This window comes from Protopterus annectens, chromosome 1.part0 (genome assembly GCF_019279795.1).
Source record: "Protopterus annectens isolate FY-2018-M chromosome 1.part0, PAN1.0, whole genome shotgun sequence".
Lineage (NCBI taxonomy): Eukaryota > Metazoa > Chordata > Ceratodontiformes > Protopteridae > Protopterus > Protopterus annectens.
The window spans coordinates 1,201,212,571-1,201,239,355 of record NC_056725.1 but is presented as its reverse complement, the minus strand read 5'-3'; the positions used below and the strand labels follow the sequence as shown (position 1 = coordinate 1,201,239,355).

Sequence of the window (26,785 nt, the reverse complement as noted above, 5' to 3'; positions counted from 1 at the left end):
CTACCATATCTAGAGAAAAGCCCTCTCAAGATCTTCACAGACAACACCACAATCCTGTGGTGTCGCAACAATCAGGGAGGGACAAAATCATACCTCCTATGCAGACTAGCTCTGCAGGTGTGGGAAATGGCCATCTCACAAAGAATTACCCTACAGGTAGCCTACATACCCTCCCTGCACAACTCCCAGGCAGATCACTTAAGCAGGGTCATCTCAAACAACCACGAATGGATGCTTCAAAGAGATGTTTTCCTGAATCTGGTCCACAGGTGCGATATACCTCAAATAGACCTGTTCGTTGCCTCCATAAACGGGCAACTTCCTGGTTACTGCACCAGGACACCTGACCCCAAGGCACTGGCAACAGATGCCTTCTCAATATCCTGGAAGGAGAAATTTCTGTATGCATTACCCCCCTTCCCCTTGATTCAGAAGGTACTGCTGAAAATTCAGCAGGACTCACCAGAAGTCTTGCTGGTGACTCACTACTGGCCAAGACAGCACTGGTTCCCCCTCCTCCTTCATTTGTCCAAGTGCAGTCACCACAAGTTACCCCCCTCAGTGGACCTGCTCACACAGCACAAGGGGACTCGGATACACCCACAGTGGCTGTCCCTGCACCCCACCCTGTGGCTGATAGCATTCTGATCCCCTTCAGAGACCTGTACATCGAGGACGTGCTCAGTGTCCTGCAGGAGGTCTGGAAACCCAACACAAAAAAGTCTTATCTTTCAAAGTGGAAAGGTTTTCTATTTGGTGTCACAGAAGACAATTGGACTCACTGGAAAGCGACATTACCCTAATCCTGTTTTACGTGTGTGAACTAATGCAGACAGGACCGGCTTACTCATCTCTAAAAGAAAAGCACATTTGTCTGTAATTTCTGCCTGTTTACCTATGGACCCACCCCGTGCATCCAGACTTTGGCTAAACTTTCTCAAAGGGGTACTACACTTGAGACCAAGCAGGAAACCTTCCCCCCCTCCCTGGGACCTGAACTATGTATTAGAGAAACTCACCTTTCCCCCTTTGAGCCAGCAGACAAGGTTCCCATAAAGTTTTCCACATGGAAAACTGTTTTGTTGGTAGCTCTGACCTCAGCCAGAAGGGTCTCAGAGCTGCAAGCTCTTATGGCTACACCACCCTTCTTAGTCTTCCACCTTGACAGAGTGACTCTCAGGACCAGTACGTCGTTCACACCCAAAGTAGTGAATGACCTATCCTTGAACCAGGCCTTTCACCTGCCTACCTTTTTCCCCAACCCACAGGGGGATAGTGAGAGAGTACTTCATTCCCTAGATGTCCACAGGCAACTTAGGTTTTACCTGCATAAATCCAAGCCCATTAGGAAATCAGATCAAATGTTTGTCTCCTTCCACCCCAGGGTTCTGGGGAAAGCAGTGACCAGACAGACTGTATCGGCCTGGATCTCCAGGGCCACCTCCTCCTGCTACTTTCACCATGGGAAGACCTTGCAGCGCAATGTCAAAGCCCATTCCACCAGAGCAGTAGCCTCTTCTGGAGCCTTTTTTAAGGGGCTAGATACCAACACCATACTTGAGGCAGCCACTTGGTCCTCTATGCACACCTTCACCAAGCACTACAAGCTAGACCATATCTTCAGAGCCAGGGCATGGTTTGCCAGGGCTGTCCTACACTGATTCCTAGAAACCTCTACTAGGCCACCACCCAATTCTCAGTGAACTTTGGCACTCACCCACATGTAGTATACTGCAACAATGGAATAGAAGGACATAGGAAAGTTGTGTAAAATCTTATCGTAACCATAGATGTTCATTGTGTTTCACTGTTGCAGTCATTACACTTGGATTATCCTGCTGGCAGGCTACCCGCAGTTGGCCTGAATTCCAAAGTCCTGGTCCGGCGTCAGTTGCTGTCGCCTCTTCCCTGACGTCAGTGCGCCAGGGGTATAAATGATGCAGCCAACGCCATTTTCTTCAGTCTTTCTTGCTGCGCGGTGCCCGAAGCAGAAGCAGTTTGCAAGTGCTGGTCGGCCGACTCCTGAGATTTTCGAAATCGAATTTCAGATCCGAAGTCTTCAATAAAGCTAAGTACCCCGTTGAGGAAACTTTTTTCTTGCTCCAGACCAATGTCAGGAAAAAGTTAACAATTGTATTTCTTGTGGGAAGCAAATACTTCATAAGGTTTTCCACTCTTACTGTATTCCTTGCCTAGGCCCTGACCATGACGTTGCTAATTGTCGGTTTTGCACTAGATTCAACCAACGCACTATTAAGCGTCTGTTCGATTTTGCTTTACATTACTTTGGCCGAATTTTTAACTATATAATGCCGTTGGAACAACCGATGACCGGAGTTCATAAAAAGCGCAAGGACAAAGAAAAGGACAGGCATCCAAGGTCCAAAACTGACAAAGCCTCTTCTAGGCCAGTCGCCGGTTCTCAGTGAGGTGCTTTCGCAGCCCCTGACACCCGCTACCTCAGAGCCACAGGCCACCTCCGACTTCCACGTGGAGACAACTAGGCCTCTGGAAACTCAAGGTATTGGGCCTACGGAAACTATTCCCTCAGATGGGTCCGGAGCCGCTGAGCAGGCATCTGCTTCTGAGGGTGTTTTCAGACCTACACAGCTTACTGTCAATACCACTTCAGCAGCCAAGGCGCAAAGTCTAAAACACCTTTAAAGACAAAGAAACAAGTACAGCATTCTCCTGGACAGTCATCCATGCCAAAGAAACAGATGCTCAAAATGGCCGCGAACCTAATTACTCTGATCAGGGGTTCCGATCCCCCTCCTGATAAAAGGCCTAGGCAAGATACTGACTATGACCCTCTGACCAGGTTTCTGTTTCCTCTGATTCCTCTTCAGAACAGGGATATTCTCTTCCTCCTTATGAGGACTCTGACGCTGAAGAATCTATCCCTTCAGCCTCTCCTCCTGAGGATTACTCCTTTGGAGAAACCCTGCACACCATGAGGAAGCATTTCCATTGGGAGAGCCGGGATTACTCAGAATCCAAGAAAAGGCTCAGAGACTTTCTTTTACTCCCTCAGCACAGGCCCCTTGCTATTCCCCCTGTACTAGATATTGTTGATGTATTTTCTGAATCTAGTTTGTCTCCTGATTATTTACCCCCTGCACCAGTTAAGCCAGATAGGTACTACAGGGTCCCAGATTCTCATAAATGTCTTTGTAAAAACCCTGCTGCTGAGCTAGAAACAATTTCACATGGTCCCAAAGGGGTCAGTGCTTCCACTGCAAAAAACCCTTTTCCCTCTGCTAGGGATTCTAGAGCACTAGAAAGATGGGGGAAAAAGTTTACATCTCTGCTACTTTAGCTGTAAGGGCTTTAAACTGCCAGTTTCACATGCTTAAATATCAACAATGCCTAATGCCTTTGCTAAAACAGAAAATGCTTACCAGCTCAGAATGTCCTGAAAATAAGGAAATGCAGGATGTATTGCATGCAGCCGAACAAGTGGGAAAGCATACTTTGCAATGTGGTTTTGATTCATTAGAGGCTTCTTGCAGAGCCGCAGTTATAGGTTCTGTCATTCGAAGGAAGGCTTGGTTAAAAGAACAAAGTTTACCTGATCATGTTAAAGCAAAATTGTTGGATGCTCCATTACAGCAAGATACTTTGTTTGGTGTTAAGGCAGAAGAGGTGTTAAAGAAAATGGAGGATAAAGCAAAATCAATGCAGACAGTAAAGGATTTCTTACAGGTTCAGCCACCCAGATTTAGCAGGAACTGGCCTTCTAAAAATTGGTCCTTTCCAGTGTCAGACAGGCCACAAAGAGGCAGATACAGACGCCCAAGAGGCAGATCTCAGCCCCAAGGCTCATACAGACCTAAACAATGGGGTGCTTCAGCCCCCAAAGGTGGAGAAGACAAATCACAACAACCTTATAGGAAACAGTCCCAATGACTTTCCTCTACCAATGCCAAGCACTCCCCTTTTGGCAGCACCCTTAGGGGGAAAACTAACATTTTTCTCACAAAATTGGCAAATGATCACCCAGGACAAATGGGTACTGAATATTGTTTCCCAGGGTTACAGGTTCCACATTCACACCCTACCAAGGCCAAAAGGTATGCCAAACTTGCCACACAATCAATGGGCAGAGGCACAAAAACAAATTTCTGCTCTCATGGACATGAGGGCTTTTCAAAAAGTACCACAGCAAGAGCAGGGACAAGGATTTTACTCAAGACTTTTCTTGGTACTCAGAAAGGACAAAGCTTGGAGACCAATACTGGACCCGTCTATTCTAAATACCTTCCTGGATATTCCAAAATTCAAAATGTTGACACTGCAGCAACTTCTACCCATGCTGGGCAAGAAGGCCTGGTTAGTTACTTTGGACCTCAAAGAGGCATACCTGCATATTCCAATCAGACAATCTTGCAGAAGATACCTCAGATTCATAGCTGGCTCAATGCATTACCAATTCTCTGCACTGCCCTTTGGCTTATCTACTGTGCCCAGGGTCTTCACAAAATGTCTGGCACCAGTAATTGCATTTTGCAGACAAAAAGAAATTCAAATACATCCCTACTTGGACGACTGCCTTATTCAAGTAGAGAGCAAGGGCATTCTAATAAAGCATCTGGCGTTTGTAAAAAGATTACTAATTTGCCTAGGGTACACAGTAAACGAAAAGAAATCAAAACTAGTGCCCTCTCAAGAGATAATATTCCTGGGTGCAAGCTTAAATACAACTGCCCAGATGGCTTATCTCACGCCAGACAAACAAAGGCAACTGACACATTACTTTCAAATGATGGCAACAAAGACCCAGCTACCTGCAAGAAAAATTCTGCAGGCTTTGGGCTTCATGGCATCCTGCATCCAGCTAATTCAATATGCAAGACTGCATATGAGGAAGCTACAATGGTATCTAAAAAGTGTTTGGACTCAATATTGCCACAGCCTGGAAACAATAATTACTCTCATTCCCTGCCTGCAACAAGAGTTTCGAAAATGTTTACAGGGCACGTGGCCCACGGACCAAATGCATCTTCATATCAATCAAAAAGATGCTAGCTGTACAGAATGCCCTGACAGCCTTCAAGGACCTACTACATCCAGAACAACTATTACTAAAGACGGACAATACTACAGTCATGTGGTACATAAACAAACAAGGGGGCACACATTCCTACCCCCTCTGCAGGCAAGCCATGACTTTGTGGAACACAGCACTGGCCTATCAAGTACATCTGCAGGCACAATTCCTGCCAGGAAAGAAAAATACTCTGGCAGATGAGCTAAGCAGAAACCTCATGGACCCTCACGAGTGGAAACTAGATCCACAAGTATTCAGCATGATAACAAAGAAATGGGGATGCCCAGACATAGATCTATTTGCCTCCCCTCACAACTGCCAACTACAGAGATTCTGCACAAGGACTTATCACTCTCAAGCATGGAAGGCGGATGCTCTATCATTCAGCTGGAAAACCCTAACAGTTTATGCCTATCCACCACTGCCTCTACTCTCCAAGGTACTCCTAAAAGTCAGACAAGAGAAGCCAAAAATGATTCCGATTGCCCCAGACTGGCCACACCAGCACTGGTACCCAATCCTAAAGAGCTTGTCTCAAGGGCCAGCATGGACTTTACCTCAAATTCCTCATCTGCTGACCCAACAAAACAATCATATCCTGCACAGCCAACTCAGAACCTTAAATCTGGCTGCATGGCGAATAATATAGCCACTCAGAACACACCTCTCTCTAAAGCTGTTATGGATGTCATTTTGGAAGCCAGAAGGCCCAGCACCAGCAAATCTTATGCAGAAAAATGGAAGAGATTCTGTGCTTAGAACCAGGCACAAGGACTTGAACCGCTTGTTCCAAATATTCCTCAGATTTTAAAATACCTAACTAAGATGCTGGACAAAGGCCTATCCTTCTCATCAATTAAGATCCATGCCTCTGCCATTTCAGCTCATTACAATAAGGAACCTCTTATTTTCTCTCATCCACTGCTAAGACAGTACCTCAGAGGGGCAAAAAACATAAGACCCCCAAGGAGAGCACCTATACCAACATGGGACCTCAACTTTGTCTTGGAAAAGCTCACACTACTTCCTTTTGAGCCAGCCAATACAGCAGAAATAAAATTCTTATCATGGAAAACTGCTCTGCTCCTAGCAATAACTTCAGCAAGAAGAGTCTCAGAGTTACAGGCATTAATGGCAGTGGAACCTTTTATCATTTTTCATACGGACAGGGTTTCTCTAAGGACAAACCCAACATTTATGCCAAAGGTGGTATCCAATGTGGCTCTTAACCAAACCATTCATTTACCATCCTTTTATCCAAATCCTCAGAATAAAGGGGAGAGACTTCTGCACTCTTTGGACATACACAGGCAGCTACGCTTCTACTTGGACAAAACAAAAGCTTTCAGGAAAACTGAGCAACTTTTTGTGGCATACGCTGCAGGATCACAAGGAAAGGCTATTTCAAAGCAAACTATTTCAAAATGGATAGGACACTGCATTCGTTTCTGCTATGCACAGCATGGCAAATCAGTGCCTAAGAATATTAGGCCACATTCTACCAGGGCAGCAGCCGTTCTCAGAGGAGTGCCAACCAAGGAAATTTTGGAGGCTGCAACTTGGAGTTCAGTGCACACTTTTACCAAGCACTGTCACTTACCTCTTTACTCTAAATCTAGAGCAGGCTTTGCCACTGCAGTTCTGCAGGGCCTCATAGCCACTCCTAATCCTATTTAGACCCAGCCGCCCAACCTCAGCTTTGGGATTCAACCCAAGTGTAATGACTGCAACAGTGAAACACAATGAACATAGTACAGTTGTGTACCTATCATAAATGTAGATGTTCGAGTGTATTCACTGTTGCAGTCCCGGTTACCCTCCCACCCACCCCCCTTTCATTGCTGGGAATTATCTGTACTTCTCTATTCTATACAACCTATGTGGTGTATTTGCTTGTAGAGGAAGGTAATGTTTGTTAGTGCATGCATTTTATTTGCAAATTTTTAGCCTACCCTTTTGGGGGCACCTTACATCTGGGGCAAGAAAAACTGAAGAAAATGGCATCTACTGCATCATTTATACCCCTGGCGCACTGACGTCAGGGAAGAGGCGACAGCAACCGACGCTGGACCAGGACTTTGGAATTCAGGCCGACTGCGGGTAGCCTGCCAGCAGGATAACCCAAGTGTAATGACTGCAACAGTGAATACACTCGAACATCTACATTTATGTTAGGTACACAACTATACTATGTCCTTCTCTTCCATGTTGCAGTATTCCTTCCCTCCCTCCTGTCAGGTTGCACTTGCTGTCCAGGGTTCCACTGGACAGGCTATGCTCTTATAGGACTGGCTCCGACTGGGGCTTTGTAGGTTCTGTGGTCTGGTGCGTGCAGGCATCACTTTTATGGCCCATGTACCTGCTGCCACGTCAGATGTCCGACACACCTAGAGGGACTGAAAATCTTTTGAATCCTGGCTGGACAAACTGGAAGGAAGAAGAGTAAACCCACATGTAGAGTACTGCAACTTGGAAGAGAAGTACATCTGTGATTATGGTAAGATTTTACACAACTTTCCTTTCTTTCTAGTGTGCATTTTTGCAGAAAGCTTTTCAAGATTAATTTTAATTTTATCCTAAAATAAGGGTATTGAGCAAGTTTAATCAAGACATTTTATCTAGTTACAGGATAAACCAAATAAGTATCTGGATAGTTTTCTTCTTCTTTCAGTGTGTTATGTAGTTTTGAATGCTTAGTCTTTCTTTTGAACAAAATTTTGAAATGTTGCAGTGTTTCTTTAGCAAGGGTGGGCTGAAGTTTGATTGTATTTCAATTTGTTTTATGGTTGATTTTAAAATTTAAAAAAAAAAAAAAAATTAGCATTTCTGTATGTGCCAAGTGAGCTTTAACATTTTCCTGTATAATGACCACCGTAGGCATATATTGCCTCTCTTCCTGCAGATGTCAAAAACCTGGATAGTGGCTCATGAGAATTGGGTACATTTTGTTGAAGAAACGACTTCTGACACTCCCAGTATGATTTAGGATGTCACACTTGGAAATGCATGTTTAAAAAGGTGTAAAATAAATAAAGGAAGTGACTGAATGATTCAAAATCTAACCTGAATAATCTTGTCTTATTTAGGGTAAGCTTTGATGACTAACTGATAAAAAAATAAAATGCTATAAAAGTAAGATAAATACAACTTTTTGTAAAAAAATAAATAAAGTTAGATTAAGCTTTGATGACTAATTAGTAAAATATAAACAACATGCCACACTGGTGTTATCACTAGATAAGTTAAAAGCCATTACATTTGCTTATGTTGGTATGGGGGGGGGCTAGCATAATAATCTTAAACAGAAACTGAACCTCAACACTGCGTGTCTGTTGCTGAAACAAAATTGTCCCTGTACAGCAATAATATAGTAGTGAACACAAGGTATAAAAAGAGAAGCCACCCAGTGAAATGATTGGTATAGCTGCCCCCAGTACTAATGAGATCATTAGAGAGGGAACAATCTTTGCATCAGGGCACAAAGTACTTAAAAATATATTGTGTTTCTTTGTGTAGTTCAAACACACCATTCCTTTGTGTCGTTGCTACATTCCAGGTCCATGAGTCGCGTAATGATAGCATCCTAAACATTGTGCATAGAATGGATTTATGCAACTGCACATTGCATTTAAGAATAACCTAGCCCACAATGATGACATTCACAGAGAATTAGTATTCTTAATTGCAGAATCATCATTTACTATGGAACTTATCAATGTCAGCTGCCATACAGAATAATACAGTGGCTTAGCATGCTTAAAATATTGTGTGTGTTAAATTCCAAGAAAAAAAAATATTTAAAATGGTATTGCATTTGATAATGAATGTGTGCTTTATGTATTATAATTATTTCAATACTGTATATTATTGAGTCACCAATTATGCAGAACTCTGGATCTTGTATAGCTGTAGGCTGAAGATGCCAAGTGACGATATTACTTGAAATCTGATGATGTTCAGCTAACACACTGCCTTACTGTCATTTGAGTAGTAGTACCCTGCTACTTTCTCTGGCAGTCTACTAAAGCTCGTAGCTCCAATTGCCTGTGGACCAATCACCTGGCAGTACAGGGAGTATGTTACAGACCAACAGACAAGACCCTTTCCATTTTTTTAGTGCCCTGGTAAGAGCAGGATCTCTTGGAAGACTGCTTCTGGATCTGTTCAGCTACTGAGCTCAGATAAGAAACCCTTTTAGGTTTTATTTCCTCCCTCTGCTTTTTTCTGTCATGCTTGAATTAGTGTATTCTGCTGCTGTGACTGTATTTTTTCTGACTGGAAATTTTGTGTATGCTTGAGTTTTTACTTTGCCTGCACAGAATAAGGCTTATACTGTTTATTATAAACTAATTATTGGTTTCTTGGGATTTTTATCCCTTTTAATGTGTTTTATGGCGATTGGTGAACGTTTAACTGAGTTTCTGTACTAAGGCCGTTTTACTACAGTTCCTCTCATGACCTCATACTTTTAGACCATCGTGTTAATAGCCTCTGGCTTTTTTTTTTTTTTGATTAAAAGCTTAATTTGGCAGTTTTGACAGGAAAACTTGTTGATAGTTGGTTTTTTTTTTCCTTTGTGGGTATGATTATATGGGGGTGATGGAGTAGGATTAAAGTATTTTAAATGATTTTTCCCATTTAAATTGTGTTTTTGATGGCATTTTCTGTGTTAAACATTTTTGGTAAGATTATTTTCATATGTTTATGCTTTATTTTTTTTTTCTAAAATTGTATGCTGTTTCTATTCATTTGGGATAAAACTAGTCTTTTTAACAAAAATTGTGGAACTTTTGTGCATGCATCTTGTGTTTTGAATGGTATTACTGAAATTTCTGTCATTTTATTCAGTGCAGTGTTCAGAATGGTACCCCTACAGAAACCGACTTCAGATTGCTATTTAGAGGGAGGATAGTGGAATTTGTTCATTTTTTACCGAGTGACTGTGCATGCAGTTATTGTTTGGTATTTATCTGGATAGCTTTTATCCCATGACTTTATGGACTCCGATGTGGTCCACTACCACCACATACCCCTTGTATGCCTAAAACATTAAAAATAAATCAAGAAATATGCCTCAGCATATGGCTTATGATTCTGCAGTAGCTTTGGGCAAGCTACTGGACAACTTGCCTTCTTTTGCCTCCAGGTTCCCTGGTATGATGGATGATGCATGGGGTCACACATGTCTTCTGGGGCTGTTCCATTTCCTGGATCAAGTATGGGAGAGCCAAACTGTTTAGATGCTGGGGAAGTTGGGTACAGAATCTGTTGTCAGTGCTATATCTGTCCTCAGGAATTCTCGCACTAGTGTAGCGCATGCAAAATAGAGACAGAAGACCTACTACAGTACAAGACAACAATTTCCTGCTATCTTTTTCACTTGAACTGGGGACTATGGTTAGATCCATTATTCAGGCCATTGATTAAGGGATGCAGACCTGAGTTATGAGTAATGCCCGTGCTCTCACCCTCTTTCAACTACCCAGTGATTATAATTTTGATGGGGATCCAGAACCTGAGGTTGTGGAAGTGTCAATAATCTGACCAGCCAGTTTTCTCAGTGCAAGACCAGGTAGAGAAACCCAAAGAGATATTTTATTTTTCCGAAATGCTGGCAAAATTTTGGAGTGTATTCAGTTGAGAGCAAGTAATTGGCTACCACAGCAATCAGTAAGGATGCATGATATTTTGGAAGATGAGGCCCTGGATGTGGCAGTCTTCCTTCTCTTGACCCCAGAATTAGAAGATATCAAGAAAGCTTGCAGTTCTCTTCTGCTGAATGAATCTCTGTTTAAAAAGGTGTTTAAGTAGTTAAGGGTGTGCTTAGCCATGCATGGCCTCCAAGCCTCTTTGTCTGCGGACCATACTTCATCCCCCCAGTGACCTTTGCCAATAAAAAGATCTTCATCAAATCCAGTCCCTCAGGATAAATGAGGCAAGTGGTTAGAATCTCGGGGAAAGTAGGCTGGCACAGTCTAGCATAATAGCCTTTAAAATGTTTAACTTCTCGTATTTTACATGGAAGTTTGTGTTGAGGTGTGTATATATAGTTTAGACGAGTTCTCTACATTGTTGCTTCTTGCTGTGGAGAGAGTCTGTGTGAAAGAGATTGTTTCAAATATTTCTCAAGTCTCTCAGCATGCTTTAAAGAGTGCCTTTGAGTTGACTGATACTGTCTGTAGAAATGCAGCAAATTCAGTGGTGGTAAGGAGGTATACTTGGTGTACAGCCAAAACTTTTTTGATGAGTTGAAAAATGAGATTGTGTGTTTGGTATAACAATTAATCATATCCTGAAACACTGTGATGACAGAGGTGAATTGATGCATCTAAAATGTTCCTCAGTTCCAATTTCCTTCCAATAGGGGGTTCATATTATAAGCACGAAAACTGAATCGCACGAACACGTATTGAGCGACATGTAAAGGGCGAAAGTCCAAAGCATCGAATCCCAAACACGACAACACCAGCAAACAAATACTGTCACTAACTGTTGTATGCAGGGGGCAAGCCCCCCTGCACCCTCCACCCCCCCTACTTAAATATACCAACTCCGAGATCGCACTCCATTGAAGCAAAGGGAAGAATTTCCTACGGCGGTATCCATTCATACCTTCAATATTGTGAATATTTGCTCTTTATGTGTTGCTCAATACGTGTTCGTGCAATTCAGTTTTCGTGCTTATAATATAAACCCCTAATAAGTAGAATAGTTTTTGGTGGTTCAACAAACAGAGTTCCCATCTGATCAAAAAACAAGGCACCGAAAGGAAATGACAGGACAAGAACTCTGCCAAACCTTACAAGAGAGGTTTCTTCTCAAAAAGTGTGCAACTCCCCTCTAACCTATGAATATGCCAAGGCTCAGCACCTTGTCATTCTCATGTTCCGCTCTGGATGCCCCATCTCAAAAGTTAGCTCTCAACAAACTGACGTGGCCATCAATGGTTTCCAACAAGTGGGTGTTCAAAATCATGAGCAGAGGTTACAGGTGACAGTGGAAAGAACATCCACCTCTGTTTGGGGGGGGTCCCTTTCACCCATCAGACCAGACTTTATTCCTTCCTGTTCTTTGGCATGTGCTGGTCTCTGGGGTCATAGAACTGGTCCCTCCATAAGATCCTCAAGTTCAAGATGCTGCTTCCTGGTGACCTCGGACTTGAAGAATATATATTGTCATATGCTTGTTGCTCATTGCTTCAGGAGATGACGTAAGATTTGTTGTGTCTGGTTCACACAATCAGTTCCCTGCATTGCTCTTTGGGCTGCCCACTGCACATCAAGTGTTTGCAAAGTTCCGCGCTCCAGTAGTGGCTCACTGACGGATTTTCTGCATTCACATTTTTCATTACTTGTACAACTTGATTATCTTTGCAGAGTCTGTGTCCAGGTATTTGGCATTGCTTGAGAAAAGTTGAACTTTCTGAAATTTGGCCTGACACCCTCATAAAGCTTAATTTTCCTGGGTTACATAATCATCATTTCAAATACAAGGATCTGTCTTCTCAAACAATATTTCAGGAATCCTCCAGGCGGAAGGTTGCCTTAGCAAGAGAATTCCTAAAAATTTGAAGACTGATGGCATCTGCCTCCTTTCAAAACAGACAGCTGAAGAAATTCTGTTCCAGACATCCTTGCAGCTTTGTTTGGAGGGCAGATGCATTCATCTTCCCTTGGGAATTTTCCTGTACGCATTTCAACCCTTTCCACTGATTCACATGGTTCTGAAAGAAATGGCAAAGCTCATTGTGGTGACTCCCTACTGGCGCAGGCAGTCTTGGCTCTCCATTCTAATGATATTGGTAAAGGACAATCACCACATATTTCCTCCACACTCTGGATTTGCTCTCTCAGTCTCAGGGGTGACTGGTGTGCACCCCAGTCTAGAGCAACTGTAGCTGACAGCCTGGGTAATTCAGTTTTGACTTTGTTTAGGTACTTGTTTAATGAGAATGTGCAGAAGATGTTAAAGGGCCAGAAAACCTGCTACTAGAAAATCTTATGTTTACAAATGGATGAGGTTGTCTGGTGCATAAATGGAAGCAGTGTGTCCCCTTGAGGTTAAGATCCCACTGGTCTTGAAATATTTATGCAAGCTACTTATGGATTACTTATCGCTTGCATCCATTAAAGTGCATGTAACACCCGTCTGTGCTTGTCTGCAATGGATCCCCCTCTTTCTTCTTTTCTTTTGGTAAAACAGTTCATGAAAGAAATATTAGGTACGAGACTCCCTTGCAAGCAAATTCCTCATTTCTTGGAACTCAACTTTGTTCTAGAAAAATTGATCTTGTCTCCTTTTGAACCTGCTACTTAGGCTGATTTCAAGCTCTTAACATCAAAACCTGTTTTGCTTATTGGTCTGACATCTGCAAGATGAATCTCTGAGCTGCAAGGTGTTATAGTGGGAGAACCATACCTGATTTTCCATAGTGATTGGTGTGTGCTGCACACACTTTCATGCTGAATGTGGTGTTAGACTGACTGCGAGTGAATTCTGTCAACCTCCCTGTGTTCTTCCCAGAACCTAAGAATGAAGACGGGGATACTGGGATACTTCATACTTTGGATGTGCACTGGCAGCTGAGGTACTACCTTGACCGAACAAATCCCTTCTGGCAGATGAGAGGATTTTTATTTCCTACACAGGGGCAAAGAAGGGGTCAACTTGTTTCTAAGCAAACCATTGCCCATTGGTTGTCCTGTGGTATCGTTTTGTTGTTAAACCCACCATGGCAAGCAAATCCAGGTAAGGTAAAGATGCATTCCACCAGACCCTTTTCCTGTTTAGTGGCATATTGGAAAAAAGTAGACTCAAAGTATTCTACAGGCAGTCTTGATCCTCTGTACTTACCTTTGCAAAGCACTACAAAATGGGAATGGCTTTCTTAGATCCTGAGCAGGCTTCACTAGGACTATTCTTCAGGGGCTCCTGGGTCCCTATCCTTCCTCTTCGTAGGTTGGGTAAGCTTTGGGAATCTACCTGAATGCCATTAAGGCAGTATGTTAGTTGAACATAGTAAAGTTGTGCAAGTCCTGCTTACCTGTAACAGTAGATGTACATAGAACACACTGCCTTAATGGTAGTGCCCACCCACCATCCCCCTTTTTGAACGTCCATTGTTTGATGATTGTGTTGCTCCACAGCCTTTATAGTTTGTGTGTGTGTGTGTGTGTGTGTGTGTGTGTGTGTGTGTGTGTGTGTGTGTGTGTGTGTGGTTTTGGGTTTGGAACAGTAGGTGTTCACAAAATTTGTGTTTCCATCTTCTCTTCCTGTTGGACCCTAGAAGGTTGAAAGGGTCCTTTCTCTGGGTCTTTAAGGCAGTGCCTGTACTCCTGGATGATTGGCCCATCACACCCATAGACAGGCAGTGGGGGTGGGGGGACTTTTAGCTTTGGTGGACTGCCAGAGGAGGGTAGCAGAGAACTACTAACTGAATGCCAGTAAACTAGTGTGTTGTACAAACTGTTACAGGTAAATAGGACTTGCTCAACTGTACTTTCTCTTCAATCAAGAATTCCTGTACTGTACTGCCATTGAAGCTGTAAGGAGTCCCAGCTGTGCAGTAAAAAGATGATATCATTAGCATTGTTTTCTTTTATTACTGGAAAAGCAGCAGATAAGTATTTTGTTAGTTCCTTTACCACGTGGGGTTAACTTAAATATCCCTCCAAAAATGTTGAGAGTTGGCTGTTAAGTGGGACCCTTACAAACAGAATTAATAAAAAAAAGTTCTGTTAGAATGTTGCCTTGAACACAATACCTGTCAAGTTATACTACCTCAGTAACATTGAGAGATGCACAGATTCAGTGGAGGGGTCAATTTCTCTATATTAATCCCATGTAGTCTCGTATGTCAGTCTTCGATTCTGCTATATATTGAAATTAATTTCATTAGTGTACACCTCTGCTATTTTTCTTGACTTTGTTTAACCTTTTTAGTCTGTTTAACCTTTTTAGTCTGTACTGCACAATGTTTTGGGATAATTCAGTATAACAGGTGATATGCAGTTATATATGTACTGTGCACCGTTGTCTGTTATTAGTCTTTTTCATTTTGTCTCACCCTTCACAAAAAATGCATTGCAGTTCATTTTGCTTCAAAAACAATGAATCTACCCTGATAACATGGATTTCTGTAAGGCGTTATTTGATCACATGCAAAATCCTGTTTTACAGTGGCATTATTTAACTGCTAGTGAGATCAGCTTCAGATTCACAATGTACTGCATCCGATTTTATATAAAACTCAAGTGTCCTGTTTGTACTGTCGTATTATTAGTACAGTCTGTTTTATTTTTTGTATTGGACCTTGTTATATGTAACCCAGTAGATTATAGTTACAATTAGATGAGCAAAAATATTGCCAAGTAATCATTATTAATTACCCGATATTAATCCCAGAGTACCATTGTGCCCTTTATGGTGATTTCTTACATTCTAAAGCATGTAAAAATGTGCATCTTCAAAGACAAGGAATCATAAGTTGAAATCTGAATTGACAAATAATTCTGAAACAGAACACCAGTGTATGTTTGACCATTTCTGAATTTATTAACATTGCAGTGGTCCAAAACAAGGCATGCTGCTGCACAGAGAAAGGTGTAAGAGAGCTGAATATTTTTCCGCCTCTATTGACTTTAGCAAAATTTAAATCTTCACCAGCTCCCAAGTTGCGTTCACTAATTCTCCTCAGAGAAACAAACTTCATTTCTCAACTGATAATTCTTGAAAGACTTCAACATGTGTTATTGTGTTAACTTGCTATCTGCTCGCATTCAGTTACATCTAGTGCTATAGTGGTATCATCATGGCTAATGTCTGTGATGTTAATGGCCTGCAGGTGGATGTTGATGTGAGGCTGGTGAGGAGGAAAAAACGCAGGATATTCTTTGATGGGATTATCATTTACTTGTGATTATGTTGTGAAGGATTATGTAGTGATTCCAAGACAAGTACTGACTAAATCATAAACTTTGTATTCTCGTTTGATCACTTGAGTGTGCTTGTATCTATTCCTCTTGCACCTGAAAAAAATTTAGCACACAGTACCTGCAGTTGTTTGCTGATCGTGTATTCTAGTTTTGATAACAGTATGTGTACAAAAGCAAATTACACTTTACAATTGTTCAGTCATTTGAAACTGTCCATCCTTTCCCCTAAAAAAAATGATTCATAGCACTTTGACATGTGCTGATTATATATTTTTTATTTTGACAGGAATATGTGTGTGAAGGCCCTGATGGACAAACAGAAATAATGCCTGTAAGTGCTGTTTTTATTTTACATTTTTAGATTCTTGGTTTTAAGCTAGATTTCTTTAAGAAAATTCAATTTTAATCATTTCTGTAGGAATTCAAACAGATGTTTTGTCTTCAGAGTATCCAGATGAAGAAATGTCTTTCTTTCACACTAACTCTAACATCACAGCTACAGTAGCCTTAGCTTTACAGGTTATATCCTGCTTAGGATACAACAGTCAGCAGCTTCCAGAGCTTCAGGGCATCTTCCAACAAGCCTAAACGATTAGTCATTTTGAGCTGAGTTGACCAAAAAGTCAGGTTTCGGCACCAAGCCCTTTAGAGCTTTCTTGCCAACTGAGAAGAGTGCTTCTCTGTGGGTTTTCAAGTATCAGTGGTCAACAAACACTGTTCCGTTGCTTGGCAGATACGTTTCCTTCTGTCAGTAGTGTAGTTAGTAGGGGACAAGAGAGGCAGCTGCCCCTGAGCAGAAAGTGTTGGAGGTGTGATCAGCCAATTCCGATCTTTCTTTAATGCAGTATCGACTTTTTAAAAGCCAGTATTTCATTTGTTGTCAAACCTAAGCGCTGTAGTGCTCAGTGTGTGGTCTATACTATAGCAGCTATTTGCTACACTTTAAAAGTAAAAAAAAATACAGTGGATATAAAAAGTTTGCACTCCCCTGTTAAAATGCCAGGCTTTTGTGATATGAAAAAAATGAGACCACAGTGAATCATTTAAAAACTTTCCCCACCTTTAATGTGACCTATAAACCTGTACAATTCAATTGAAAAACAAATCTGTTAGGGGAAAAAATAAAAATTGTGCAATATGCTGGTTGCATAAGTGTGCACACCCTTAAACTAATACTTTGTTGTGTGTGCACAACCTTAAACTAATACTTTGTTGAAGCACCTTATCATTTAATTACAGCATTCAGTCTTCTTGGGTAGGAGTCTGTCAGCATAACACATCTTAACTTGGCAATATTTGCCCACTCTTCCTTGCAAAAGTGCTCCAAATCTGTCAGATTGCGAGGGCATCTCTTGTGCACAGCCCTCTTCAGGTCACCCCACAAATTTTCTATTGGATTTAGGTCTGAGTTTTGGCTGGGCTATTCCAAAACTTTAATTTTCTTCTGGTGAAGCCTTTCTTTTGTTGATTTGGATGTATGCTTGGGGTCACTGTCGTGTTGAAAGGTGAAATTCATCTTCAGCTTTCTAGCAGATGCCTGAAGGTTTTGGGCCAAAAGTGGCTGGTATTTGGAACTGCTCATAATTCCCTCCACCTTGACTAAAGCCCGAGTTCCAGCTGAAAAAAGCAACCCCAAAGCATGATAGTGCCACCACCATGCCTCACCGTGGGGATGGCATTTTTTTGGTGATGCGAAGTGTTGTTTTTGTGCCAAAGTACCTTTTGGAATTGTATCCAAAAAGTTCAACTTTGGTCTCATCAGACCATAACACATTTTCCCACATGCTTTTGAGAGACTTGATGTATTGTTTTGCAAATTTTATCTGGGCCTGGATGTTTTTCTATGCAAAAGGCTTCCATCTTGCAACCCTACCCCATAGTCCAGACATATGGAGAATACGGGTGATTATTGCCACAAGTAGCACACAACCAGTAGTTGCCATAAATTCCTGCAGCTCCTTTAGTATTGCTGTAGTTCTCTTGGCAGCCTCCTTGACCAGTTTTCATCTTGTCATTTCATCAATTTTGGAGGGACGTCCAGTTCTTTGCAACATCAACAACATCAGCAACATCACTGATGTCCCATATTTTCTCCAATTTTTGATGACTGTCTTCATTGTGTTCCATGGTATATCCAATGCTGTGGACATATCTTTGTACCCCTCTCCTGACTGATACCTTTCAACAATGAGATCCTTTTGATGATTTGTAACCTCTCTGTGGACCATGGCTTTTGCTGTAGCAGGCAACTGAGAAAATGTCAGGAAAATCCTACTAGGACAGCTGAAATTTATTTGGGGTTAATCAGAGTCTCTTTAATTGATGCAGGTGTGTACCCAAGAAATCTGAATGCTGTAATAAAATCAAAAGGTGCTTCAACAAAGTATTAGTTTAAGGGTGTGAGCACGCAAGAAAGTATTAGTTTTAAGTGTATGCACACTTAAGCAGCCAACGTATTGTAAGTTTTTTATATTTTTCCCCTAACAGATTTGTTATTCAATTGAATTGTACAGGTTATAGGTCACATTAAAGGTGGGAAAAGTTTTGAAATGATTTATTGTGGTCTCTTTTTTTTATATCACAAAACCTGGCATTTTAACAGGGGTATGTAAACTTTTTATATCCACTGTATACATTTTTTTTAAATGAAAACCTGAACACTGTAGCGTTCTATGCCAGTTGAGTATAAACTTTAGCAACTGTTTGCTACGTTTGTGGCAAGTACTTTGCTACAATTTAAAAAAGAAACATTTTTTTAACTAAAATGTGAGTGCCATAGTGCTCCGTGTGGACAGTGTATAACACTGTTTGCTACAGTTTAGAAAGAAGAATTTTACTAAAATGTGATAGTTATAGAACTCTGTGCAGACAGGGTATAAACTGTATCAACTATTTGTTACACTTTAAAAGAAAAAAATTACTTTATTATAAATAGAATATGTTGAATAAGGGTCGGACACTGAAAAGGGACCTGAAAAGCTGGGGCAGGAGGGAGGGGAACAGAGTGTCGTGCATCTGGCCACTTGGTTGCTATGCCAGAGTAAAGAACTTCTACTTTTTTTTTGGTATGCTCTTCAGTGGAAAGATGGGAGTTCTTTTGAGAACTTATTTTTTTTCTGAAAAACAAGTACTTTTAAGCTAGAAACAAGTATTTTTGTTGACAGTTTTGTGACTTTTATTTACTTTTAATCTGGAGTGTATTTTTTGCATTTTGTACTAAAAAAAGTTAAAAAGCTGTTTAAAACTACTTTTTCCTGTGGAGAAACTGCATCTATTGTACTTTTTTGTGACTAGAGAAAGTGATTACAATACTTTTGACTGTGTTTTTCTTGGAAAAAAAATTACTTTTTTGCTGCTTTCCTGTTTTACTGACTAATGCTATTAATCTTCCCTGAGAAACCACCCTCCTTTTCGGCTTGACCAAGTAACAAAGTAAATGTTCCTCAGTCTGACCTTTTTCCAGCCGCAATAGGAAGAATATTAAGCAGCCTTTGCCACCACAGCAGGCTAGTAATTTACCTCAGCCTCAGGTGGGTGGCTGTGCTGTTTGCCAAAGCTAATTCCTCAAACCATGTATCTTTTCCTTCAGATTCCTTTGGTGTAGTCCATGTAGCCACCATAGACTGGGGGTTAGCCATGTTCTCTATGGCTGTTGGGAACCCTTCAGTGTGCAAGAGAGAGCAACTCTTGTCTGCCATGGAAAAAATGGGACAATGGAATGTTACCCCCCTGTTTAGCCAGAATTGGAAAGCTGTTGCTAGCAGTACTGGATCTGTTTTTCCACAGTATCTTCTCCCGTATCAGTTACTCTTGTTATGTCTTTCAGCTTTTCCCAGTTAGGGGTCGCCACAGCGGAACTCCGGTCCGCTAATGATTGGCAGTAGATTTTTACTTGACGAGTTGCCAGCTCTGATGCACAACCTTCAACGAAGGTACGCCCATTCATGCATGTCTCCACGCAGAAGACGCTCTAGCTGAGAATCGAACCAGACAGTGTCTTAACTGTGAGGTGACAGTGCTAAAACAGGAATAATTTATTGGGCTTGGTTCAGGGTCTTGTACAGGCTCTTGAACCCTCTTTTAAGTTAGGCTCTGGTAAAAGAAAAATGGGATTCCTCTTTCCCTGAAGAGGTTCAATAAATGTAGTCTTTCAGGCATTGTAAAGGGACAGGTTCATTTTTTTCTCCTCAGGTTTTTGAATCAGATCCTGTGGAATGTGTGGTGTTTGACTCTTCCTGTAAGATCATTCCTAGGCGGAACTGTACCTCTCAACCATCTAGATTTTCACAGAATGTCTGTATTTTTTCCTTATATTTTTTGTCTGTTCTTCATAAAATTTGGGTTTTCTGGAACATTACTGGCTAATTATTGAGGATTTAATTCAGAAAATAACAGGCATTTGAGTTTCCAATTTTATGCCCATCAGAACATTCGTGCAAACACTTTTGTTCTGTCAACTTTCTAAGTTTGTAAGGGCAGTGTTTAAAAATTGTCCCTATTTTCAGGCTTTCATCTCCTCATTTTTTATGGTTTTGTCCAGATGTTTTGCTTTAAGAGATTGAGAGGTATGGGCTGAACCAATATTTTCAGTGGGAAAATACTGTGGTTTCTTAGTTCCTTAAAAGAACATGATTTGTTTCAGCTGAAATTTCCAGAACTTTCACCTATCCCTCTTTTTTTTTTTTTTTTTGTTAGCCTTTAATTGTGTCACAGGCTGCAGTTTCCCTGACAGTCAGTTTACTTACCCTAAGAAAGCAGATAGTTTGTCAGTCTTTCAAGTTTTTATCCACCAAACCCAGTCTTGACCCAACAGCTACAACTTTAGTAAATCCAGATGCTTCAAAACATTTTGTTAATTCTAGTCCTCCTAATAAGAATGATAAAACGTTTCACAAATTTGGGAAAAAGTGTATGCTTCTGAAACTTTGATTTTTAGAGTTCTGATCTGTCAGGCTCATATGTTGAAGTTTATCTTGATTAATTGTGAAAGTATGATAAATATTTTGTCATAAGTTTCATCATATTAAGAAATTCTGCATTGTGTAATTTAGTTTCTTCTATTTCTCAAGTCACTATGATTTGTAGCTATTACTTCCAGGGCTGCTGCCACTGGCACTCTCTCTTAAGGAAATTTGCCAGCTTGCATTCTCAGAACCTCTCAGAAGATGTCAAAAATGAAATTTTGAATTATCCTTTGGAAAAAGATTTAAGTTTTTGGACCCACTGATGCGTAGGTTATCAACAGTGTGATTAGAAAGGAAAGCTTAAGATTTTTTGTTCTCCTTCTCTAAGTTTTCGAAGGGATTCTCTGCTCCCTCGTCAAAATAAACAGTCTCAGTGGAAGTGCTGGTAAGCAGATGTTTAAAAAGCAGTGGTAGAGATGTTCCAAAAAGAAATCAGGAAGCCCCCAGAACAAAGGCCAGTCAGTTAAGTTAGAATGACTGTATGAGGACCCTGGTCCCCCCACCCCGACAGTCCCTTAATCCTTCCAGAAAGTCTGAATCTCCATTTCTTTCTTTGGCAAGAGATTATTTTAGACAAATTGATCCTGAATGTGATCCATCAAGACAGTAGATGGCAGTGGGAGGAACTTCCTCTGTTCTAGGGGATTCCTCCCTTTCCACAAGACCCCAGACTCTTCTCTCCTTCTGTTTTACACCATAAGCTGTCTCTGTGGGTAATAGAGGCTTTTCCTCTTCTCCTGTCGGGGAAGGATTTTACTCAGTGTTTTTGGTGCCAAAAAAAGAAAAATTCTTAAAAGCCAGTTCTGGTATTTTTTTTTTCCTGAACAAGTTTGTGATAGTGCACAAGCTCAAAATGCTTTCACTTTACAACCTGCTGCCTCCTCTAGTAACTATAGAAAGATGAATATCATCACATTCCTGTTCATCCAAGTTTCAAGCGGTTCTTAAGATCTTGTGTGTGTAGATCACATTATCAATTCTTTGCTTTACCGTTTGGTCTATCCACTGCTCCTGGAGTGTTCCCATGGTGTAAAGCTCTTGTCATAGCCTACTGCTAGCTGCAGGGTATCCACCTTTATTCCATATTTAGATGACTTGCTTATCTTTGCAGGGTCTTTCAAAGTGTCTGGAATCTCTCTTGGGTCAGAAATTTCCTTCACAGGCTGGGATTCCAACAACATTCAAAAGGCTTTTCTGACAACATCTCATAGGACTGTGTGTCGGGCACAAATGCACAATAAGTGCTGACCCTGATAAAAGTTGTCAAAGCATTGAGTCACAGTGGGATCACGGTTAGTCATAACAGACACTACTGTTTTCATATGTAAACTAAAGAGAATCAGATCCTACACCCTGTGTAGACTAGCCATGTTTGTTTAGGAGCAAGCAAGTCAGTAGAGTCTGTCCTGTACAGGTAACTTGCATTCCCTCAGAACAGAATAGAATTGCAGACTCCCTGATCAGATCCAGAACAGACCCTGATGAGTAGATGTTACTGATATCTTCTAGGAGATTGTACACTTTTGGAGAATTTCCAAAATAGGTCTGTTTGCTTACATTCACAAGAGTTACAGCAGTTATCTGCCAGATCATTATGCAAAAAGGCCTGGAAAAAAATGCCATTTTTTGTGGCGGTCTCAGACTCGCCCTTAAGTTCAAGAAACTGCAAGTCCTTCAGTACTTGCCAGGACTTTTAGTGAATTGCCTTGCATATTCTTCTATTGTGGATTAATTTCTGGCACTTCTGCATACCTGACCTAGGCTTTTCCCTTGTCCTTCTACTTATTAGTAAAGCTGTTCTTAAAGGAAGTTTTGCCTTTGGGATCGTGTAGAAGATGTATGCCTACCCCATGGGATCTTAACTTTGTAATGAAAAAGCAGTTGTAGTCCCTTTTCAGTTTGGCTCCTCAGTACAACTCCTGTTTTTGTCCTGGAAAATGCCCCTGGTGGCTGTCACTTCAGCTAGAAGAATGTCTGTTTAATATGTTCCTAGATTTGGTGAACAAGGTCAAGGGCTATTGCCCATCAAGGAGCTTAATGGCCTGGATCCATTATCGTAACTTACAGTTGCTTATATTTTCATTCACCTCCTACTTGAAGGTATACATTGATGGGTTAAATTTAATTTAATTGAGAAAGACATAGATGTGGAAGTCATTTTGATATAAAGTTGCCATGTTTTGCAGTACAGTTGATATTTTTTATTGAGTCTGAATTTCATCTTTTGTCCGGGTCACCTGGGTTGTTCAAAGGATAGGATTTCAGTCAGGTAGGACCTTGGTTATCGATAATAGTTGGGCATAATGCTTCTTCATATATTCTATTTAAGAATACAAGGACAAGTTAACATCCATCCACTGCAATGTTGAAATTTAATGCACTTCCTCTGGCCCACAAGAATCATGTGTTTTGTGTGTGTGTGTGTGTGTGTGTGTGTGTGTGTGTGTGTGTGTGTGTGTGTGTGTGTGTGTGTGTGTGAGAGAGAATGAGAATGAGTGGGCCACAGGTAGTCAAAGACGCAAGTGTTTGAACCACAGAATATAAAAATGACAAGATAGAAACTCAAAAACAATGAAAAAACTACATTAAAAAAAAACTTTTTTTGCAAGGGGACAAGACACCCCCCACTACACTGCCTAATACTTGTGTACACCAACTCTGAGGTCACACAAGAGTGGGGAAGGAAAAATGCCCAATCCCTGTTGTACCCTCATCTTGTACAAACTAATGCCAGCACATTGCGATCATAGGACTATTTGATTGCTTGATCCAGCATAAAAAACTTTTTTAGTTTCAAATGTTGAACCATACAAATACTTTATATAAATGTGTGTATATATAATGTAAAATGTTTGTCATGTTAGGATATATGTTACCGGAGTGTACCTTTCCAAGTGCTGCTTTAGCTCAGTTGCCTAATTAAGCTCAAAGCAAAGATTAAGGGTTAGTAAGGGATATTAGCTCCTTCCTTAAACCCTTGAAGATTGTTTCTCCCCCCTAACCCTTTCTTAATGGAGTATCCACCACCCCCATACTGCAGGAATTAACAGCAATACTGTTACATAATGTAGTTTAGTATGCATAGTGCAGACCCTTGTATAATACACAATATCACTGTAAGAGATTTTGTCAGTCTTAGATCTCCTGAGAAGGAGACATGACAGAGAACTGAGACAGCTGCTGTGATCTTTGGTTAAAGCCTTTTGATTGTCTTTCTGAGTTGTCTTTGTACCTTCTCCAGTTTTGCTAGCTAGATGTTGTACGAGTTGGTTTATAGAACATGGGTAAGTTTTTTTTAACTGATTTGATGAGATGTTTATAAAAGGGGTGCAGTCACCTTCCCTGTATATGACAATCAAACCCATGGAGGATCAAGTAGTAGCAGCTATATGGGTACCAGATGAGAAGTCATTATCTCCATAACTCCATGGCTTTCTTCTTCTTTTTTTTTAATCAACTTTTCATTGTTGAATGTCAGTGGTATACAAAGTGGGTTCGTAGGTTTTGCCAGATGCAAGGATGCTTTTTTTGCAATTCAAGGCTGATACTGAAATTATCAGTTCTAACTAGATTTGGCATTGGTGCCATTACTGAAGGCATAAAGGAAGTGTGTGTAATTTTAAAATGCACCTACTGTTGATTTGTTAGTACTGTTTATTGTGCTAGATTTGTTCATTTGGGACCCTTAATTTTTTTTCCCACCAAAAGTGGGAAATACTACTGGTCTGGATTTTCTGCTTGCTCTATGGTTCATAGGTTCATAGATTAGTACTAAGCTAACTGCCCTTGCGAGCCATTTTAAGCCTAACATCAAAAATGAACCTCCTGCATGTGAGCAATTGCACGGCTCAAGGCAAAAATTCAGAAAAATATCAAGTGAGCCAGCAAACTGCTGCCTGAAAGAAAATTTATTATATAATTGTAAAAAAACATATGTAAAAACAACAAACAGCCAGACCGGTTTCGGCTGGCACAAAAACACAGCCTTCCTCAGTGTAAAATTAAATATTCAGATGTTGCTGTTTAAGTACATGCAGCTGAAAGTTCACTGGTTACACCTAAAATTGTTAATTTAGACCAGGTGGAAACAATCCATCTAGTTTAACAATCCACTATTTTTCTTTGGAATTAAGAATTGAGTGCCAACCTGTTTTATTGAGTTTTGTTACCTTTTATAACATCAATTACCATACAGGAAAATTTTGCAGTTTTATGCAACAGTTGATGTTTATATAGAGCATTGTTGACCTTTTTATTTTTGATGTTACTTACATGTTCAGATATTCTGAGTCTAAGGGGACGTGAAGTTTGCCCAATGTAGTAGGATCCACAAGTACACATAGCCAGATAGATCAACCAGTCAGTACTGCAGTTAGCAAAAAATTGACATCATAAACTATAGCAGAGTTACGACTGGTAAATTGTTTTGATTTACTTATTTTATCACAATTCGTGCAATGACCACATGGAAAACAACCAGTCAAGGGTTCCCCTGTAAGAGTAGTCTGTAATGCCTGAGACTGCCTATTGTCATGAGAATGTTTATAATGGTTGAAACAACCACCTAAATTCTTGCCTTTTCAGAATGAAAAAAGACATCTGTCTGGTATGATGTTTGCCAGTTCTTGGTCACATTGTAGAATGTTCCAGTGTCTGTGTATACTGTGTATGAGAGTGTCGGAATTTCTAGCATATGTAGTTGTAAACCTAATCGGTTGTGTTACCATGGTATTGTGTTGTTTGTAACATAATAAATCATCCCTCTGCAGTGTATCAACCAAATTGCTGGCTTGCAGAACATGCCCCATTTTGTAACCCCTAGATCTGAATCTGTTTGTAAGGTCTTTTCTTTGTTCCTGAAAGGAAGATTCATCAGAACAAATGCGCTTCATTCTGATGAATTGGGATTTAGGAATATTCTTAGCAATGTGTGGGGGGTGAAAGCTTGTGGCATGGAGGATGGTGTTGTATTCAGGATACTTTCTGAATACCTCAGTACTTAATGTATTATCTGGTAGTCTATTAATCAGTACATCCAGAAAGGTAATGGTGTTGATATCATAGTGTACTGTAAACTGAAGGCCCCATTTGTTCATAGGTTCATAGGTTCATACTAGGCTATCTGCCCAAGGGCATTTATAAGCCTAGCCCATAGTTATGTGGCTTTCGCCACCCCTTTAGTTTGAATAAAAACTATGCCTATCATTTTTCTGTGCCTCTGTCAAGCAGTGACACTGAAGTAATCCCTGGGGTATATCTGCGATCTCCCATCCATTGGTCAAGATTCCTCTTGAACAAGGCCAGCGAGGTGCTCTGCCTCACATGTACCGGGATTTTGTTCCACAGCATAGGGAGTCACTGGGTGATGAATCTGTCCCTCCAGCACGTTCTATTTATAACCGTGTCAAGGTTTAAGTCTCCCGCCCTTGTGGTTCTGAGGGATCTAGATTTTTTGAGGTGAAGCATATTCATCAAATCTGGGTTTGACATGGCCTTATATGTCAGGCACAGGTCACCTCTGAGCAAGCGGTATGAGACTGAATAAAGCTGGAGTTCTTTCAGTCGGGCAGCATAAGACATATTTTTGAGACCCTTTATCCTTTTGGTGAGGAACTTTTGGGGCCTTTCAAGCTGCATCAGGTGTCTGGTCAGATACATTCGAACGGGCATTGTACTCAATCATAGGTCTAATGAGTGATGAGTACAGGGGGACGATGACCTCCCTTGATCTAGATGTGAATCCCTTCATGATCAGGTGGGTGATATAGAAGGTTTTCCTAACTACTTTAGCAACATGAGTGTCAAACGAAAGACTACTGTCAACTTGGGTCCCCAGA

The 26,785-nt window shown here is 40.9% G+C and overlaps 1 protein-coding gene across 3 annotated transcripts in view; it reads left to right on the top strand.

Annotated features, from left to right (window-relative positions):
* The window catches only part of EP400 (E1A binding protein p400), a 3,509,270-nt gene that overhangs the window by 2,281,532 nt on the left and 1,200,953 nt on the right, over positions 1-26,785 (top strand). For all 3 annotated transcript variants that reach the window (XM_044065578.1, XM_044065569.1, XM_044065563.1), the window contains one exon: positions 16,271-16,315. In XM_044065578.1, coding sequence (XP_043921513.1) covers positions 16,271-16,315 — 45 coding nt within the window. The remainder of the gene's footprint in view (positions 1-16,270; positions 16,316-26,785) is intronic.